This window comes from Saccoglossus kowalevskii, chromosome 9 (assembly GCF_978046115.1).
Source record: "Saccoglossus kowalevskii chromosome 9, keSacKowa6.1, whole genome shotgun sequence".
NCBI lineage: Eukaryota > Metazoa > Hemichordata > Enteropneusta > Harrimaniidae > Saccoglossus > Saccoglossus kowalevskii.
Window position 1 is genome coordinate 16,713,362 of NC_140649.1, and position 22,455 is coordinate 16,735,816.

The 22,455-nt window shown below is 35.2% G+C and overlaps 1 protein-coding gene across 2 annotated transcripts; it reads right to left on the bottom strand.

The window, feature by feature from the left end:
* Positions 1 to 625: 625 nt before the first annotated feature.
* LOC102806122 (holocytochrome c-type synthase-like) lies at positions 626 to 22,301 on the bottom strand. 2 transcript variants are annotated; one of them, XM_085503219.1, is made up of 5 exons: positions 22,219 to 22,301; positions 20,442 to 20,724; positions 19,899 to 20,170; positions 10,270 to 10,353; positions 626 to 989 (listed from the first exon to the last, which is right to left on the bottom strand). In XM_085503219.1, the coding sequence occupies exons 2-5, from the start codon at positions 20,697 to 20,699 to the stop codon at positions 731 to 733; spliced, it is 873 nt and encodes a 290-aa protein (XP_085359345.1). In that variant the 5' UTR covers positions 20,700 to 20,724; positions 22,219 to 22,301; the 3' UTR covers positions 626 to 730. The 2 variants fall into 2 exon arrangements, with proteins under 2 accessions (XP_085359345.1, XP_085359344.1); XM_085503218.1 differs by having other exon boundaries at positions 22,214 to 22,293.
* Between the last annotated feature and the right edge of the window lie 154 nt (positions 22,302 to 22,455).

Below are 22,455 nucleotides of genomic sequence, written 5' to 3' on the forward strand. Positions count from 1 at the left end.
ATTGATTTCGCTGCAAGATTTCTTATAGTAGCGATGAGCACTTTTTTAAAAGGTAAAAAGAGCACTGAACGAGTTTTAACAGCTTTCATGATACTGAAAAATAATTGTTTGTGTTTTAATGAACTGGTTGCTTTCTGACAACAAATGATGCACAATGTATACCATCAGAGGAACTTAGGGATTGCAACGCGCATAGTACTGTATGGTGACATGTCAAGATCCCATTCAAGTCTCATCTCGTAGATAGCGAGACTGATGCTACGACCTTCTGACATGACATAGGCGGTTTGTAATAAAACAATAAAACATGTATTACCACATTCATAATGAAAAAATGTAATACATCGAAAATGTACAGAAAATATAATTATCGTAATCCGTCATATCATGAGCAGCTATTTTGATCCACCTGGACATCCCAGTATCCTAGTTACCTCGGGCATGCACATTTGCATTTTATCATGTCACCGTAGTTGCAAACCCCAAGTAATGTACTTCTGATGTCATCTAATGTTTCTGTACTCAATCAGTACAAAATTGTATTTTTTGTATTTCTAAACTAGTTAATTATTAAAGAGTGATCGAAAAGTTTTTACGGTACACAGCACAAAGAAAAAAATACTAATTTTCACATTGATTCACTAATAAATGTCAAGTTTATTCTTCTTGAATGGAAAACATGTTATTCTAAATCACCCAAAATGATCATGATTTTAAACATTCTTGCATACTATCTAGCAGAGTCAGGCGAGGCAGTATGCTCCACCACCTGGTCAGTCTGTTTGTCTGCAAACCTCCACCTCCAGTAAGCAACTTTCATCCTATCCCACAATGCAGTTGGCGAATCTAAGGCAGGTCTGACATCCAGGATGGTGAATTCTCCCGTGTTTGTGTCAATAGAACCTCCATCGTAGTAATCAATCACATAACGAACGCTCTTTCCACACCGATCAACGATCCAATCGTGTCTGTCAAATGGTCTTTCATACCTAAATAGAACACGAGATAAACAAAGACGTTAGTAGAATAACAGTCTGTTTTTATTCACACGCCTGTGTATAGCGACTCTATAGATCCATTCAGTGTACACTCCTTCACATATTGTATTTCTACACAAGCACTTTATATAATAAAATACATTCCTTTTCTTTCTTTTAAACATTTAGATGATGACAAATTGAATATAATGAGATTTCTAAAAAGGTTTTATTTTATTATTAACTACCGTAACTAAAATCATAAAAATAGGTCATCATGGAAGATGAAAACGCGTTTTATTTTACCCGTATTCTAAATATAAATTCATCTAATGGTTTTACCAGCTGCAATAAAAATAATTCCTTTTTGAGGTCATCAATTTGACTTTGGTACAACGGTTTAAATATTTTCTCAACGAGGTCACCTTTTTGACAGCGATGCTATTTTTACACTGAAACAATGACAAATATTGCCATATGCAATATATCAGGAGCAAGTAAATTTGTAAGGCTGCAACAAAAAATTGTTTTCTAAAATCAATACAGCTTTTTAATTTTTATTCTAAAATTTTTGTAAACAAAAACACGTAAACAAAATATAATGTATACGGTTGAAAATGCACAAAATAGTGTATTGTCTTTGTAACAGCTTCAAAATAAAATTGTCATAAAGACACACCTAAATAAAACCAACAGGGCCACCAGTTGCACATTATGAATCAAATCGCCCACCATGCACAAGAAATGGGTATGACACACAAGAAATGGTTATGACGCAAAAGAAAAACAAAATGTTCACCAGTCACGTATTTTCAATAAAATCACGAAACAAAATGTCATCCATCAGAAACCCACCATGAGTGATGTTAATATCAAGTTTGAGTTTGAAATTGCTTAAGGCATACCCAAGAAATGATTCACAGCATGTTCAAATGTTGTTTTTAGATGTGTCTTGATAAAAAAAAAAAAAGGTAGTTAGTCGGTCAAAGGTTTATGGAACGAATTGACATGCATATGTACATAATTATGACATGTTGATTTAGTCATGTCCAAAAATGATGGACAGACAGACGGACAGACACAAGCACGGATGGACGCAAGCATAGACAAATGGAACCCAAAACACAAATCCTTCAAATTTCATCTTAAGAAATTAATAAAAAAAAAAAATTTACATCATAAAACTGAAATTAAAACAGAACAAGTATTGCAAATATTGATAACGCACAGTCATGTTCTTTATTTAATGCCAAAGTCCTTCTTCACTAGCAGCAATCCAGGTGTGTGGACATACATTGTGCTGTGAAGTGATCAGTCATTGCTGGTAACATATGTAAGTATGAATGTGATCAGTCCAAGTATGTCTCAGAAATGGCTCCAGACGATTGGACAGACAGACCACAAATAAATTACAACCCCCCCCCCCGAAATGATGACTTTGTGCTATATCAATGAAGGATTATAGAATTGTACGCTCACAAGATATTACCAAAATCCCTGAATGACCATACCATTTTGGATGAACATAAACTAATATTTCACTTACAATACATGGATTAATTATTTCTGGTATTAATAATTGCTTATTTTGCTGTTGGCTAAATTCACTAAATTAAAATTAACTTTACTTTTGTATACATTTAATTTAACCAGTGAATTTAAAATCTAGTGAAGATCCCTGCAACATTGAATCTGCTAAAATTAAACACAGTGAATATTATAGTATTCAATATAAAAATTATTCAAAAATATAATTTAATATCAAGATTGCAATGTGGGCATAATAAAGATAACTCAATCACCCTAATCTACTTGAAACTGCAGCCTCGTGGTTGCAATTTGATACTACCAGTATTCTGAAAGACACACAAGGTGACAACTGCTTCCGAACAACAAGATATCATTAATATCATGTCACCATGGTGATGGTTACACCGGTTTGTATGTGAAAAAAGCTACCAGGAAACATATTCCTATCACAGTCTCTCAACACAGTCCTTCAACAATGGTGTTGAGGGACTGTGTTTCTATGTTTAGGATAGAAACCTGACTGAGATAAACTATGCATTTGTGCACATGCATCTTCTCAGCACAGACTCAGTGGGCACACGATAGCTCATACTTAGAAACAGGCATAAGAACACTAGGTACATGTATGGTCTAAGGAACACCTAGTATGATGAATCTGAATGTGAACCAGTCTACAACTTTAATATTTAGGCTAACAATGTGTGCACAAACAGTTAGCCTGAATTGAGTACCCTGTGGGTTGACAATATGACAACAAAATACGAGTATACTGTGGAATACTTTATTATCGCTGGAATTAATTTTCGCTGAAAAGACGTTTTGGGCATTATGTATGGAATTTATTTTTACTGATTTTTGATGAGTTTAATGTAAAATATGGGAAAAAAGTATATTCGCTGGATTTTACTTTCACGGAATCATCCCTTCAGCGAAAATAAATTCCAAGCGAAAATAAAGTATTCTACAGTAGTTGTCTATTTGAAAGGTTTACTTTTATATTCATGATTATTCATTCTGATATGTCATTTCCAACATGACAAGCAACATGAGAGAATCAAGAAACTTTGTTCTGAAGAAAAAACAAGCAGCCTCCTAGCTGAGATAGCTCCGCTGTTAGCAATGCACACTTCAATTAAACATATTCATCAAAAAAAGATTGAAGATATCATCACGAAATTAACAAATCTCAGAGAGGTCTACCTGTGATACCTATATGTATAATATCAAAGCAATCTGACTTGCGGTTTTCAACAAGAAGTCAAAAATATCACTTTTTACCAAAATTACAAAAATATTGAATTAAAGATATCACGAAATGAACAAATCTAAGAGAAGCCTACCCAAGGCACATATAGACCAAGTATCAAAGCAATCAGGCTTGTAGTTTTCAAGAAGAAGTTGAAGAAGTAAAAAGTTGGCACAAACAACAAAGGACGACATGCAATCACTCATATGATAAGCTCCATTCGACAAATGAACTGATAATGAGACTGTACTACTAAATACTTCCTCCTATTCTGCAACTTGTACTTTCGGCATTTGCACTGTTATAGTTTTATAATCATGGAGCTAAAATGTATAACTCCCTGATTACTGTGAAATCAAAGTTAAACAGACTAGAGGTTTGTATATTCTTAGTATGTTTGATCATCGCGTAGCCCATGTTCCATGCAGGTCATTTCTACACATGAATGGAGCAGGGTCTAGCTGATATGCAAACATATAGGAGTAGCTTTAATCTTAGCCCAAACTATGTATCACTAAATGACTAGATTCCATCAAAGACAATAGAAAAGATCTTTTTCCAATGTCTTTGATTCCATGTACGAGTACCGTATATGCTTACGTAAATAACAGGCATGTCTATGGCCCAAATACCGTAAAATCTGTATTAGAAGCCGTATCTCTAATAGAAGTCGCACCCATTCTTTTTGAACAATTGAGAACCAAAAATTCATCATTTCTCATATGTGTAGATGCTCTAATAGAAGCCGCATCCCCTCTGTTGCATTGTACCATTTCAATAGAAGTCGCGGCTTCTAATACAGATTTTACAGTAAGTCATAAGTCATTTTGATAATCCAGTATACATTTATTGGTCTATTTTCACACCTACTGTAGAATACTTTATTTTCGCTTGGAATTTATTTTCGTTATTTTCGCTAAAGGGATGATTCCGTGAAAATAAAATCCAGTGAATATACTTTTTTTCCTATATTTCACATTAAACTCATCAGAAATCAGTGAAAATAAATTCCATACAAAACGCCCAAAAAGACTTTTCAGCGAAAATTAATTCCAGCGAAAATAAAGTATTCCACAGTATTTGGGATGTGCTTTTAATAGAGCACTGTGTCACCCTTATTATCTTTACTCATAATACTGACCCAGATATAAAGAAACAAGTTTCTAAACTGATGTTGTTTTTGAGTTTGTGATACTTTTAACATGATCATAAATCAGCTGTTATTTTGATCTGTTTTTATTTATTTTTTTATTATCTGAAAGTACCCCCTCAAAGTGCCTAATTTGTTGGTGAAGTCTACCAATACCTTAAAAATAATCGTTATATGTAAACAGAAATATTTTAATAGATTAATGATGAGAATTTCTCGCACAAAGCAGTCAAGTAAAAAAGACTGAGAAGACTTAGGAAACTGACAGGAAACCACAGATTGAAATCTGCTGCCTATGGTTTGTTTGTTATATTGGAAGGCCAGCAGTTATATCTGGCTTGATCTCCAGCATATCAAAGCATAATAATAATAATAATTTACTAACACATGACATCCCCCAGAGATGAAAATATTATAAAATAAAATTCTCAAAGTGATATTTTATCACTTTTCTCATCATATTGTATTTCATTTATCACAGATATATCCTCCAGGTATAGAAAGAAACAAGAATGTTTATACCGTAACTAGTTTTCAGATCGTTATTAAAAGGCTTAATGCACCTACAGGCAAGCTAGTAAACACGAAAAATTAATAAAATTAAATTACTTGTTGGGCTTGGTCAATAGTTCAGGGATTCTGATGATACCATCAGCTATGTTTAGCACTTTATAGCTATATTGCATCTGAATGAACCACATTCAGTGTATAAAATATTGGTAAAGACCAGAATACAGAAGAAAACTAATACCGGGGATAGAGAAGTGGAATACCCACATGTGCAGTTCTGGTGACAATGTATGTTCCACTAAAAGGGTTGCAGATTTTGATAGACAAGTAATGGAAAATGAATACAAAGATAAATATACACAAAATTTATCTTATTTATCCACACAGGAAGTAATGTGATGATAAGACAAGGTAGGGAGGACACTGTAAAGGAAATACATTCAATTATCTTAACGGCGCCTTGCAGTAAGTATAGATACAGTGGGCGGGATATAGCTACAGTTGTAGGGAAACCAGAAAATACATTAAGAGGTAACAGTAAATTAAATATATATATATATATATATACACACAGCAAACCTTATTTGCATGTAACTTGCTTATGTGTGCGGTCATTAAGCTGCGGTGTAAAATGTTTTCATTTGCATAACTCGTATATTTTTTTGTCAAATTAATATTAGATTTAACTGCCCTGGAGAAATTGAATTCAAATTTGCTTACAAGGACATAGAATGAAACATGGCAAGCAATTTTTTTCAAACAGACATAAATTATGTTTTCTGTGAGTCGGCTTGATACACCATGAATGATGATAATTACAGACATTTTCTGTAACATCTTTCCCATCATGTGTAACTCTAAACCATAAAACCATGTTACCATATGTATTTAATCACCGATAGGGGTAATCTAATGTTGTATAGGGAGGGTTAGGGGATGGTGATAAAAATAGACACAATCAGTGTTCTCACAAGAATACAAAACAGCATGGTGGTACTGCCACAATGCTTTGTTTTATCACCACACTGGTCTGACACCACCACATTCATCATTCATTCATTATAGGTACATAGATTATAGGCTATAGGGCATATATTATAGGCTATGGGTGCATAGATTATAGGCTAAAGGGTAGATTATAGGCTATAGGGCATATATTATAGGCTATAGGCGCATAGATTAAAGGCTATAGGGCATATAGTATAGGCTATAGGTGCATATATTATAGGCTATAGGGCATAGATTATAGGCTATAGGTGCATATATTATAGGCTATGGGTGCATAGATTATAGGCTAAAGGGCATAGATTATAGGCTATGGGTGCATAGATTATAGGCTATAGGGCATATATTATAGGCTATAGGGCATAGATTATAGGCTATGGGTGCATAGATTATAGGCTAAAGGGCATAGATTATAGGCTATAGGGCATAAATTATAGGCTATAGGTACATAGATTATAGGTTATAGGGCATAGATTATAGGTTATAGGGCATAGATTATAGGTTATAGGTGCATAGATTATAGGTTATAGGGCATAGATTATAGGCTATAGGTGCATAGATTATAGGCTATAAGGCATAGTTTAAGGCTATAGGGCATAAATTATTGGCTATAGGTGCATAGATTATAGGCTATAGGGCATATATTATAGGCTATGGGTGCATAGATTATAGGCTATATGGCATATATTATAGGCTATGGGTACATATATTATAGGCTATAGGTGCATAGATTATAGGCTATAGGGCATAAATTATTGGCTATAGGTGCATAGATTATAGGCTATAGGGCATATATTATAGGCTATGGGTACATATATTATAGGCTATAGGTGCATAGATTATTGGCTATAGGTGTAACATTCTAGGCTATAGGACATAGATTATAGGCTATAGGGCATATATTATAGGCTATAGGTGCATAGATTATAGGCTATGGGTACATATATTATAGGCTATGGGTACATATATTATAGGCTATAGGTGCATAGATTATTGGCTATAGGTGTAACATTCTAGGCTATAGGACATAGATTATAGGCTATAGGGCATATATTATAGGCTATAGGTGCATAGATTATAGGCTATAGGGCATATATTATAGGCTATAGGTGCATAGATTATTGGCTATAGGGCATATATTATAGGCTATAGGTGCATATATTATAGGCTATAGGGCATATATTATAGGCTATAGGTGCATATATTATAGGCTATAGGTGCATAGATTATTGGCTATAGGTGTAACATTCTAGGCTATAGGGCATAGATTATAGGCTATAGGGCATATATTATAGGCTATAGGTGCATAGATTATAGGCTATAGGGCATATATTATAGGCTATAGGTGCATAGATTATTGGCTATAGGGCATATATTATAGGCTATAGGTGCATAGATTATAGGCTATAGGGCATATATTATAGGCTATAGGTGCATATATTATAGGCTATAGGTGCATAGATTATTGGCTATAGGTGTAACATTCTAGGCTATAGGGCATAGATTATAGGCTATAGGGCATATATTATAGGCTATAGGTGCATAGATTATAGGCTATAGGTGTAACATTCTAGGCTATAGGGCATAGATTATAGGTTATAGGTGCATATATTATAGGTTATAGGGCATATATTATAGGCTATAGGTGCATAGATTATAGGCTATAGGGCATAGATTATAGGTTATAGGTGCATATATTATAGGTTATAGGGCATAGATTATAGGTTATAGGTACATATATTATAGACTATAGGGCATATATTATAGGCTATGGGTGCATAGATTATAGGCTATAGGTACATAGATTATAGGTTATAGGGCATAGATTATAGGTTATAGGTACATATATTATAGACTATAGGGCATATATTATAGGCTATGGGTGCATAGATTATAGGCTATAGGGCATAGATTATAGGCTATAGGTACATAGATTATAGGCTATAGGGCATAGATTATAGGCTATAGGTACATAGATTATAGGTTATAGGTACATAGATTATAGGTTATAGGGCATAGATTATAGGGCATAGATTATAGGTTTTAGGGCATAGATTATAGGCTATAGGGCATAGATTATAGGTTATAGGTGCATAGATTATAGGTTATAGGTACATAGATTATAGGTTATAGGGCATAGATTATAGGTTATAGGTGCATAGATTATAGGCTATACATTTAGATATAGGACAACAATACTATTAGAAGGTAAGGAATGTTTCAAACTGATACTGTCTCTGTCACAATGTGATACATTATTGGTATGATACTAGACTGGTGACTGAGGCCCCCTGGAGTTGAAATGTGCAATATGTTAGAAACTTGTTGAAGCCAGCAGGAGTTCTCAGTTTACTAAGCATCCTATGACTTGATTCATTTATTCACACTACATGCACAATACTAACAAGCTGATCTACATAGTGATCATTGCTGAAATAAACGCTCAACGCAGTGTTATTAAATTTCTGGTGCGAGACATAACAAAATGGTCACTATGTGTCTTTGATCAATATTACAAAACAACATTGGTGACATCGGTATACCACTACATTTTGTCATCATTTCATTGGCTCAGGGGAAACCATCAAATACGTGTTTTTAATCTAAAATGAGAATTACTGCTAATGTCAAATTAATACCAGGTCATAATGCTATGAATACATATGGCTTTCTTGTACAGCGAGTTGATCTACGCAGTCCTGATACAATGGATGCTACCGGTAATGATCCAATCTATAATAAGTCCCAGAGAATACATGATTTATTTTACAATGAAATATTATACCAGTGTAATATTGTAGATTTACCTACACTTTTTTTATAAAAAAAAAAAAAATTGTGCAGATGACAAATTTTTGGTTGTTACTTCAGAAAATATGTGTTATTGCATGCTTTTTGCCACAGACACAATATTGCACATTACGACAACTGGGCTGTGTGACCATTGTATCAGATTGTATCAGTAGTGAGTGCATGAGAACAAATAATATTAATGTTTGAGTTTATATATACTTAGAATTTTAACCAATAAGAAATGTTGTGAGAAGCATTGCTCAGTCCCCATTCATCATTTAATGCCAAATTGCATCATTAGCAGAGATCCAGTAGTGTGGGTATACATTTGGCTCTATAGTGATCTTATGCAATCAGTCATTGCTGGCAATGTACTGTAATGGCCTGAGCACATTTGGTTAGAATCACTAAAAAATTTATCGTGCAACCAAAATCCAGTATGTAGAAAGAGCAAAATGGCTGTCATTCAGCCATACTCAAATAGCAATGGCAATTGATATGCATATGTATTAAGTCCTACATGGTCTGTGTGTTTGAATGTAATAGGTTGAACCATGTCTGGATGAACGGAACCAAAATTAATGAAGTCACACTTTGGCTAATGTTCACTTGGGTTTAGTGCTAAACATTCAAAACCAGGTTCTTATATTTTCATCTGGGTTAGGGAAAGACAGCAAGAATTAAATACCAACGCCAACCCTCCTTCCCGGATAAAGCCAGGACTTCAACTGACAACCCTACATCAATGTATAACAAACCATTATCACTAGTATTCCTTAATTGTATTTGACCAGTGATAAGGGTATGTAATTTTGACATAAAAATGATGTAGATGGATGAAAGCAAAGTTGATCATATCTTCAACTCAGTTTACGTAGTCTTTTTATTTAACCCATAATAGAATTTTTTTTTTATTTTTATTTTACAGATGTCTAGATATTGATGCTATAAATGGTATATAACAGAAGTATGTCATACAGGAAAGATGTACAAAATGCACATGGACAATAGAATCTCTGAAATCCCAACATTACAAACTTAAAAACAAGTTTACTTACCCTAGCCAGCAGCGAAATCTTGCTCTCGGTGATAAGTCTTTGTATTTTCCACCAAATTTCTTTAATTTTGGATTGCCACATTCTCTGTAAGTAGAATATATACATTGTAATTATGGAAACTGTGCTCAAAATAGGCTTTATTTTAATAATCCAGTATCAATTGGCAAGGCAAATCATATTTTTGGTTTATGTGCAATTCTATCAGACACATACAAATACATTAGATTCAGAAACCTTTTTGAAATCTTATGATAGCAATCATAAACTATAGAATAGCTTTTTGTGGTTTTTATACAACAAACCGCGAACTCTAAACCATGGTTACTAAAAAAGTAACCGTGTCTAAACAGATTCTTACAGACAGACCAGAACAGGAAGTCAGTGGAAAACAAAAGATGTTTTCGTTAGCGAGGGGGAAATTTGGTTAGCGTGGGGGAAAACAGAGGTGTTAATCCGAAAATTCATTGTCTTTTCCTGTTTGTGATTGGTCCTGGCAACGTTTGGGGGATCGTGACGTAGCTCCGACTGTGAGAATGGCATACACATCACCACTATTCATATTTTTATAACAGATTCCAAGAAGAAATGATGACATGCTTCATTACTTAGGCATACCCAGGGAAATGGCCAATATAACCAATAGACCAATCTTCCAACATATGGAATCAATTACTTTTAGACAAATCAAATTCAGGGGAGATTAATAAACTTTGCACCTACAAAAAATTTAAAACAAACTTTACAATAGAAAACTATTTGATGGATGCGAATAATTCAAATTATAGGAAATATATTTGTAAATTAAGAATTAGTGACCATCAACTTATGATTGAAAAAAGGGAGATTTACTTGGTCGAAAACAAAACTTGAACACAGAATTTGTACAAGATGTGATAAAAACTTAGTTGAGGATGAGAACCATTACATTATGGACTGTCCACAGCACAATGAAATGAGACAGAAACTTGTCATAGATTCACAAAACGATAATCCTAATTTTACCTCATTGAATCATTCTGATAAATTTATTTACATTATGACAAACTGCCACATTAATCTTGGTGTGTTTATAATGCAAACAGGTGTGTATTAACTAATAATAGTAAACTACCTGATTCTGTAATATTCAGTAATTTAGTACCAGCTTGTCAATTGCTCTTTAACTAAATTGTTATTTTAATTTTGTTTACTTACTTTTATGTTATTTTAAAATTAATTATTGTTACGTACTTGTAATTTTCATGAGATATATAGAGAAGATTGATTTCATAGTGTTTATACTGAATTATTATGGCTTGTGGACAGAAGGTTACATGAGGGCATAGTGATATGCTGTTTTTGTGTGTTTTGTGAATTGAGTATGAAAATATTTAATTAAAATACCGGTATATTGAAATTTGGTTAGTTAGTACCTTCCATGAGTATATATATTGTGCAGGTTTTGAATAGCTGCAAAGTTATAAGTTGGGAACTGTTACGTATGACATGTAAATTACCTACAAGCTAGGGAGTAGATACGTTGTGTGAGTATCAGAACCGTGATCGGCCTAAGGGGTCCGATTTGGCTATGTGGCGGAGTTGCAGAGTATGAAAAGAGTTGTCTCGCACGTGGTTGCTGCTCTTGCTGTGCGCTGGTTCGGAGTTTGCTGCTGATAACGTGGCTGTGTTGCCCTTTTTTGTGAAGTTTTACAAGCGAACTGGCTGACCAGCGAATTCAAGAATTCGGAAGAGATTTATTCCTCGTCAATGAAAACGTCGTTTAATAAACTGCAAGTACAGTACACCTCGCCAAGACCACAGACTCTCACCCAACTATTAACCCAGAGAACTGGCACTGGCATAGAGACCTTGTTTGACATGACACTCCAGTAAACCCTGCTCACAGTTGAATATATTTTTGTAGTTACTATTATATGAAACTTCCACCTGTCATATTAAACTAGATATAATTGGTAATGTTAATATTCATTAATCCTGGCCTATGCTCACTGTTATTACTGTCATTGATTGGACTAGTGCAATAAATCTAGTTTTGTAGCATTTTATTGTGTTATTCTTCCATTATCGTAAGTGGGGACTCGTACCATACATTAGTTTAAGAGGCTTGGTCTTAATCAACAATTAGACCTTGTCCGGGGACATAACAGTTGGGGGCTCGTCCGGGAGTCAAACTAAACCAAAATTAATTTGAAATTTAAGTTGTATATCCAAATTATATTGTTAAACCACATAAGACAGTGAATGACAGTGAGTTAACACCATAGATACAAAAGCCTTTATTGAGAAACCCTCCATTGAAATGTTAGAAGAGTGTAATATTTGAGCAATTGGTTGACGATGATAAATTGCCTGGGACAGCTTTAGAATCGTATCCTGCTTTAGATATTTCTGGTAATATAGACCTGAAACGTTTTCAGATGGAATCACAGATGAAAAAAGAGTTAGCATTAGCACAGTTAAAGGCTCAGAGTGAGAAAGAATTGGCTGAGATAAAGTTAAGAGAGAAGGAGTTAGACAGACAAAAAGAACAAGAAAACTCAAATAGTTTTGATATTAGTAGAGTTGTAAAATTGGTTCCTCCTTTTAATGAAAAGGAAATTTCACTTTTCTATTTTATTTGACTACTAGTATGCATATCTTCTATAGAAAGAATTATGTCAATAAAGTTGTTATTTTTTGAGGACTGTGTTCATTTTTTTTATGTATGATATAGGCCGTAGGTGCATTATTTTATATCCACACAAACATGGAATCCAGAAACACAATCTTGGTATGTATTTGACAGGGAGTACCAAAAAAGATATCATAAACAATGTCCAGCGGCAGCTTAGTTTGGATTTAAATTAGATCCATCTGGATTACTTCAACCTGTAATCAATTAAAGATGACGTAAATCTTTCAGAGTTTGACAAGATCAGTAATACTAATAGATCAATGTGATGATATAGTAGTTTTAATACATTCTGATGACCCAGATATGATTTCAAAAGCTTTGCTCTTTTTAATCATTAACGGTGGTAAATTAACATTTTTTTTCCTTCAAAATTTACTAAATATCTCAAAATGGATTAGTAAAAATTACATTATGATGTATACAGGAAATGGGTAATATTTCATATAAGAGAGCAAATATTATTAACACATTAGTTTTCTTGTTTGTTTGTCATATAATTATCAGATTTACTAACATTCAAATGTAGATTTAACAGATCTGACCTACTTGCCTGTTAATTTTAACTTGAGTGTTATTGTCAACTTTTGGCACCATTTACAAAATTATTTTGTACAGTCCCCACATTGAAAGTTGATAACAACTGAAAATTCTTTTGAAAGCAATATCTGAGATGATATTACAAAATGTGAGATTACTTGCACTGAATTTTGAGTTGTAATATATCTGGCACTCAGAGGGATATAGTAGAGCACATTGTTAAATTTTAAGTTATGTACATGATTTTCCAAAACTCACTTATCATGCAGGTTTTCAGACTGAATGAATAAATAAATTGACATCTTTGATGGTACTTGAATAGCAATGTACCATACGTTATGTGCGATTTTATGTTAAATGCTTGAGATAAATTCCTGGAATATCATTTTAAATATTAATACTTATAATATAGATTCTACCATGACCAAGACTTGTGTAAAACATTTCTGCACTGAAGACAATACTTATTTGTATGCTAGAATTTTTGATTGACAAAATATTTGTCACGTTAGGAAAAACATATGTTTTAACAAAACATTCGCATATTTCATTACTTGTTAATCTCTGATGAGTATTGTTGGTGTTGGCGATCCGCTATGCGAGGATTGCCTTTAAAATCACTTTTGTTGGCGATCTGCTCCACTAGGATTGCCCTTAAAATCACTTTTGTGTGTGTGTGTGTGTGTGTGTGTGTGTGTGTGTGTGTGTGTGTGTGTGTTGGTGTAGACGTAGAAGTGGAGCCTGTAGACCAGACATACACAAACAAAGTGGAGCCCTTTGTACAAGTGGAGCCCCAAATTGGTGGCTCCACAATGTTTCATAATTTATATTAATATTTAATCCAATTTAAGTCAGGTTTGCGAAGCTTAGGTTTAGTATCGGGGAAGGTATGGTTCACGTTATATTAATATTAATATAATTATACCATACCTTACCCCGATACTAAACCTAAGCTTCGCAAACATTTCTATGTTCAGTCACGGGATATTCAACTCTAGTTTAATTAAACTTAATTAAAGTGCAATTCTCCATTGTATTGTATTGTAATTGAGTTTAATTAAACTCCAATTAAAACGCAACCCTATATAGGAACGCGTTTTAATCGAGTTCATATCGCAACTATATTAAAAGTTAATTCAACTATATTAAAAGTTAATTCAATGGTGGCTCCACAATTCATGGGACACCTGTATGTGTGTGTGTGTGTGTGTGTGTGTGTGTGTGTCTGTGCGTGTGATTTTCTGTGTCTTCTTCACATATTAATTCTTCTGTGATTTTTTGGCTGGGCCAATTTCGCTCAAACTTTGTAGGCAGGTCATACTGTTACTCTAGTTGGGTAGTAAAATCGGGAAAAAATTCCTGGCCCACCGAGCCATGGCAATAGCAAAAAAAAAAACATTTTTTTGAATAGCTTTGTGTCAAATATATCACCTCCTACCAGTCTTGTAATAGCAGTGTTCAAATGATCATGCTTTTTATTTTGGCTTACATTGTTACACTGTATCAATTTAAGTCCTCTTTGAACTTTGAACTTTGAATGAACTTTAAATGCTGCATTCAATCAAAGAATCTAGAAAATACAACCTTAAAAAACGGTCGGAAATAAAAGGTTCGTCATCAAAATCTGGGTTAAAAGATCAACTTGCATGAATATACCGGTAATAATGATGACAGCAAAAGACACTAGTAATAAAGTGAAGTAACTGCTGAAGCATGAATGGGGCCTTGTTTCAGTTATAAACCAACGTTAGCTTCATCTTCATGTCCTACCATGACAACAGCCAAAAATATGTTTTTTTTTTCCATGTAGCGAATCACCAATCAGCCTTCATGTGTACCAGCTTGTATTTCTGGTTACTCTATATGGCATTTCATTGATGCATACACAATTTATATTCAGAATAATGGCATCAATTGCTTTAATAACTGCTTAATTTCCACTGCTTTCATGCAAAATTTTGTAAATTTCATGAAAATCTGTTAAATTGAAGCGGTTGAAGAATATATCCAATATCGGTATATGTACCGGGTAGTGACCTCCTAAAAGTCAATGAAAAAACAACTTCAACACTCCATTTGTTTTCATTATTCACAATAGTCCAATACAGTGCCCTCTATCATCACACACTGCTTACCTCGAATGTAATACTTCCCATTTCAACACTTAATTCCATTCTAGTTCATTATTCACAAAAATCAAATACAGTGCCCCAGTGATCGCGCTAGATTTCTACAAGTTGCGTATATCGAACGTGGCAGTCACAAACAAATGTGTTTCTACAGATCATCAACGCGTACACCCACTTACACACGACGCATGTTTAGTTTTAGTACGTTTTTTATACAATGTTGCAAAATAAGTATTTCAAGCCACAGTTAGTATTAAAGTATGGGTCATGCATCAAAATCACCATGAGATTGTCAACATTCACTTCACGAGATCGTCTAGCACATTTTATTCGATTTTGCGTGGAAAAACCACGCTCACATGGTACGCTTGTTACTGGAATTACAAATTGCTGCTAGTGAAGCAAATGCTGGGTATATTTCACTGTAGTCTTTGATTAATAACCTGCAAAGTTTGGGTGACCATGTCCTCGTAATGTCAATTTCATTTGGTGGATGTAACGGCGAAATGTAGCGGCGTCGATCAAACCATCCTCTGCATTGCGGGCAAAAAAATCAGCAAGCACATTTAACGCTTCATTTCCATGTTCACCAATAAATCTGTCATCTCTTGGATACTTGCTTGCATTGAGCACTGTGTCCAGACTTGCTAACAGTGACAGGTCTTTCTCTTTCTGTGTAAATTGTCTATTAAATGCCGAATGAATTGTGCACGCTTGTCATTATGTGCGTTAATATTTACATCAGCACTGTAGACAAGACTGTTTCCCTTGTACTCCGATGTTTCCCAATTAAAATTAGTTATGAATTCATTTTCACTATCACCACAAAAATCGGTGTCACAGAGTCTTTCAAGTTCCCGAACTGTGGATTCAACCATCGGACGAATAGTTTCCAATTTAACATTGTCTCGCTGAAAAATTAGGTTTAGTCTGTCAACAATTGGTAGTACGTCACGAAGCATTTTCATCGTGGCAACGAAAGAAAATGATTTTATCGCTTGCAATAGTCCTTCTGCTTTGGGATTATTTCTTGCTGCTTCCTCTCCAAGCTCAAGATATAAAACCACCCAGTTTTTGTCCAAACTAGCAACAGATCGTGACAATGAAAGCCATCGTACACTGCAGGACTCCTTGAGACTTGAAAAGTCTTCATCACGTAGTCTGCCATACCGGGCAGCGGAATGTTGAAAAAAATGGAATATACAATTGGCGGTGTCTCTAAATTCTTTGACTTTGGCGGTTTTCTTTGCAGCATTTGACGATGCCAGGGCTATACGGTGCGCAACACAATGTACATGAATGCAGAATGGCAAGGTCTCTTTTAAACGTACAACAACACCGCTGTGTCTTCCCATCATGACACTGGCGCCGTCAGACCCAAGTCCGACCAATTTGCTGAACAGGTTGTCTCCCTTTTCATCTATTACTTCTTGCATTTTATTAAAAATTGTTTCAGCATCACCACTTTGAACAGTATAGTTACCACCAAAAATAGTTTCAGCTCTCCCGTCCTCATTCAACACTCGGAAAAATACAATTAATTTCTTATAAATTGTCACATTAACAATTTCGTCCACAAGTATTCCAATGAAGGAACTTTCTGCAATTTTTCTTTTACATCCTCCTCTCTTATTGTCTCGGCAATAGTTTCCTGCATTTCTGTCACATTCGAATGGTGTATTGGGATTGCAGTATCTTTAGAATTAAAAGCTTGGCAGCCGTTCACACGCTGTAAGTCGATAAGCCCTCCATAAACATCATTCGGTAATTCTTGTTTGGATAAAAAATACACCGTGCAAAAAACAGCTTTCCGCGTTGTGTCGGACTGGATTTTATTAGCTTCAACTGCAGCTCCAAGTATTTGACTACTATTGTCATTCATTACAGCTTTCCTGTGTCCGGGACTGTCCATATGTCGTTTCAATGGCGATTTCTGTAAATCTCTGCATTCTTTTGTGAAGGCATTATTTTCTCCTCGTTTCTCACACAGTCGGCAGAACATGACAGTTTTATCTTCGCATTCCCGTTTTTTCCGGACGTAGCCATTTATACTCTGCTTCCCAGGCTAACTGATACGTTTTCTGACGAACAAACTTGGCTTTCTTGCTGCAAAGAACACCCTTTTCTGTAATATCCGTGACATCGGGGTGCGTGTGTCCAGAGTCTGTCGAAGGCTTGGGCATTGGCGGTAATTCAGCAACATCGGAGTCACTTTTGTTTTTGTGATCATCTGCTGAGAATGTTGATCTTGCTCTTTTCGTGGTGACAAAACTTGAAAAATATGAAAAAATAGGCTTCTCCATGTTGTCACTACCATGTGCTCTATTCGCGCATGGTTATCAGCCATCGCGTCAAAATGACGGGTGGATGACACGATTTTTGGCGTTACCAATTGGCTTAAATTTATAGTTCAGAGAAAAAAAAAGTTGTCAATTTCTCAGTGGCCTTGTGAGAGTGGAATGTGTGTTAGTCACGTACATGTGTTACTGAATTTGTACATTCAACGTGTTTGTTAATCGGTGTTGGAATGGCCCCGTTTTAGTACGGCGTCAGCGAATGATCACTATCAGGGGGTTAGTGAGAGTAAATTAAATTGTTGTATTTTTGCGTACATAGTACGTACTGTGTTTATTTTTTTGCATACAATGTAATATTGATGCGTAATATACGCATGTTTTTGCGTAAACGTGACCATTGGTGCCCTCTATCATTACTTGACCTACGTTGCATGTAACGCTTCCCAATTCAACATTTCATTTTGCACTTATTCAATATTCACACCAATATAAAACACGTAAACGCGACCATTGGTGCCCTCTATCATTATAGACTTACCTTGCATGTAACGCTTCCCATTTCAACACTTCATTCCATGCTTGTTCATTATTTACATAATCCAATACAGCGCCCTCTATCTGCACACATGACTCACCTTGCATGTAACGCTTCCCATTTCAACACTTCATTCCATGCTTGTTCATTATTCACATAATCCAATACAGCGCCCTCTATCTGCACACATGACTCACCTTGCATGTAACGCTTCCCATTTCAACACTTCATTCCATGCTTGTTCATTATTTACATAATCCAATACAGCGCCCTCTATCTGCACACATGACTCACCTTGCATGTAATGCTTCCCATTTCAACACTTCATTCCATGCTTGTTCATTATTTACATAATCCAATACAGCGCCCTCTATCTGCACACATGACTTACCTTGCATGTAATGCTTCCCATTTCAACACTTCATTCCATGCTTGTTCATTATTTACATAAGCCAATACAGCGCCCTCTATCTGCACACATGACTCACCTTCCATGTAATGCTTCCCATTTTAACACTTCATTCCATGCTTGTTCATTATTTACATAATCCAATACAGCGCCCTCTATCTGCACACATGACTCACCTTGCATGTAATGCTTTACATTTCAACACTTCATTCCATGCTTGTTCATTATTTACATAATCCAATACAGCGCCCTCTATCTGCACACATGACTTACCTTGCATGTAACGCTTCCCATTTTAACACTTCATTCCATGCTTGATCATTATTTACATAATCCAATACAGCGCCCTCTATCTGCACACATGACTCACCTTGCATGTAACGCTTCCCATTTCAACACTTCATTCCATGCTTGTTCATTATTCACATAATCCAATACAGCGCCCTCTATCTGCACACATGACTCACCTTGCATGTAACGCTTCCCATTTCAACACTTCATTCCATGCTTGTTCATTATTTACATAATCCAATACAGCGCCCTCTATCTGCACAATGACTCACCTTGCATGTAACGCTTCCCATTTCAACACTTCATTCCATGCTTGTTCATTATTTACATAATCCAATACAGCGCCCTCTATCTGCACACATGACTCACCTTGCATGTAACGCTTCCCATTTCAACACTTCATTCCATGCTTGTTCATTATTCACATAATCCAATACAGCGCCCTCTATCTACACACATGACCCACCTTGCATGTAACGCTTCCCATTTCAACACTTCATTCCATGCTTGTTCATTATTTACATAATCCAATACAGCGCCCTCTATCTGCACACATGACTCACCTTGCATGTAACGCTTCCCATTTCAACACTTCATTCCATGCTTGTTCATTATTTACATAATCCAATACAGCGCCCTATATCTGCACACATGACTCACCTTGCATGTAACGCTTCCCATTTCAACACTTCATTCCATGCTTGTTCATTATTTACATAATCCAATACAGCGCCCTATATCTGCACACATGACTCACCTTGCATGTAACGCTTCCCATTTCAACACTTCATTCCATGCTTGTTCATTATTTACATTGTGTATCTTGATTATAAAATTCATATCCTCAGGAGTCAGCTGATCTTCCTTCCACCGCCACCCTTTGCGTAACATTGCATTCCAAAACATCTGTGGGGATGGGTATACCCATTTTTCACTCTTATCTCCAGCCTTTGGAATGCCGGACACTTGTCTGTCTGTGGAAAGCAAGAATGGTTGATCTGGAGCTGGTCGCTGATTTGGTGGTGGCATCTGGAATTGATAAAAATATTAGTGCGACAGTTGTTTTGTTAGTTCATTAATTTGTTACGTTCAGGTTTTACTATAGCTAAGTTAGTTTTTATGATACATTCAAGATATAGTCCTTTCATACAACTTATTTACGATATGAAAGAACTACATGGAATTGAAAAATACATATGAATAAATAATTTTGAGCTTATTAACAAATGGGTAGGTAGGGTTACCGGAAACACAGACATTTCTTTCATTTGGCTTAAGAATAGAATAATGGCATACTAACCAGATTGTCTGGGTCAAGTTCATCATCACCTTTCCCAGCATGCATTGGACATCCACTGGGTGGCTTTTTAGCACCTTCTGACTGACTCATTGGGCAATCACTTGTGTACATGTCATCTAACTTAATACTCTTAGCAGCTTCTTTTAGTCTATTTGGATCTCTTTTCAAGATCGGCTCCGGTTCTGATGGTTTATTCATTTCAACTGGTTGTTCTGGCACCACAGGTGCTGCTTGCTGAGATGAGCCGGATGCTCCCATGGCTGATAATCATGAATATATTTCCCTTTGTGGAATGAAAAAAAGGAGAATTATGATAATTATGATGGATAATTGATCTAGTATTATCTAATCAGGCTGCTTTACCAAATGTAGTTGCAACTCCAACTGATAACCCATCATGTCAGATACAGCTTATAAGATAGTTGTGGCTTAATTTTGGTTTAGTGAACTTCAATCAGTCTATCTATGCCAAGACAGTTTGTGTGATTTGACAGAATATCCAAATATAAGGTACAGTATATTTGTTGAAAGAGAATGTGCTGGTTGAAATAAGACAAATGTACAGCTCAACTTAGTGTTAACATTGTTCAGAGTACAACTACACCCTGGGGAAGCGCACAGTGGTACCAGGTGGTGCTTATAAAAGATGAACTCTTTCAAGTGATAGATTTGTGTGCATACATATACACGCATTCAGTTCTACAATTTTTGTTTTATGATTTATTCGGTATAATAAAACAAAAGTTCACCCCAATAGCGATGATAAGGTTATAGTAATAATGAGCTCTTCAGGTCACTAAAATTGTATGTCCTCCACTGTTGAGGCAAACATTTGTATGATGTCATAAACTTGTCTAAATTAACAATAATCTTTAATATTATACATCTCTCAGCATAACACCATAAGTTACAGCATGCTGTAATTTTGCTGTATTTTATGGGATAATTTCATCCTACCATATTAGGAACGTTCTCTAATTATAAAAACAAACATGGATGCCATCAGAGTTTGACCGGACTCCACACAAAGAAGTTCGCTTATTCTGTTCTAAACTTTTTAGATTCCGGCATTCCCATGATGTATCCTTGGTAGGAAAAGATGTATAATAATAAGGTTATTAGCAAGATACCTCAAAGTATGCACTCAGACAGTACGCTGTCGCATCGACCTCCGCTGCGCGTCGGTCGATACTCCCGCTGTACTGTCTTCGTCCATACTTTGAGGTATTCTCGTAATAACCTCATAATAAACCATAATGAAAAAATTTCAACTTGGGCACAAAAGTAATAGAGAAATACTTCAAACGAAAATGAGAACCAAACTAAATTAAAAAAAAAGTAAGTGAGAGTTTAAGAAATGTCTGAGTTTCATTCTTTCTTCTCTATAAATAATACAAGAAGTTAGAAAGTTGATTTAATCAACAATCACCGTTGGGTCAAGAGATTCCCATAATCACTAGCATTTTACAAGTCAAACTTCAGGAAAACTGAAAGTACCTGCAGAGTATACATTTGGGTAGTCCAGAGAAACGGGAAATAATAACCCGTGTAATATAAATGTTGCTCAAGCGACCAAAGCAAGGATCTGTACCCTTTATAACGTACTGCCACTGTTACATTCATATGCACATACCGTTTATGTTTTAATCGGATCGCAGTGACACTGCTTCATTTTTAATTTTGAAGTACATGTGAAATTAAATATTCTATTCTTTTTTAGTCCATTCTCTGTCAAATACTAACTATACAAGATGTACAATTATAAAGATTACCTTACTTTGCTTCTTTCTCAAACATAATAATAACCACTGCAGACAGCATGTTAGTTGGCACATGCGCAATCGAGAACAAACAGACAAGTCCATTTCAGTAGAGGAGGCTCAAATAGTCATACAATTAGTAGCATTCATGCAAATATTAAAATAAAACAAAAATAAAGCTCATTTTTAAATTTAACTATGACTAAATATAGACTTATGAATTATTTTGTTCATAAGACAATTCTTAACTGGCT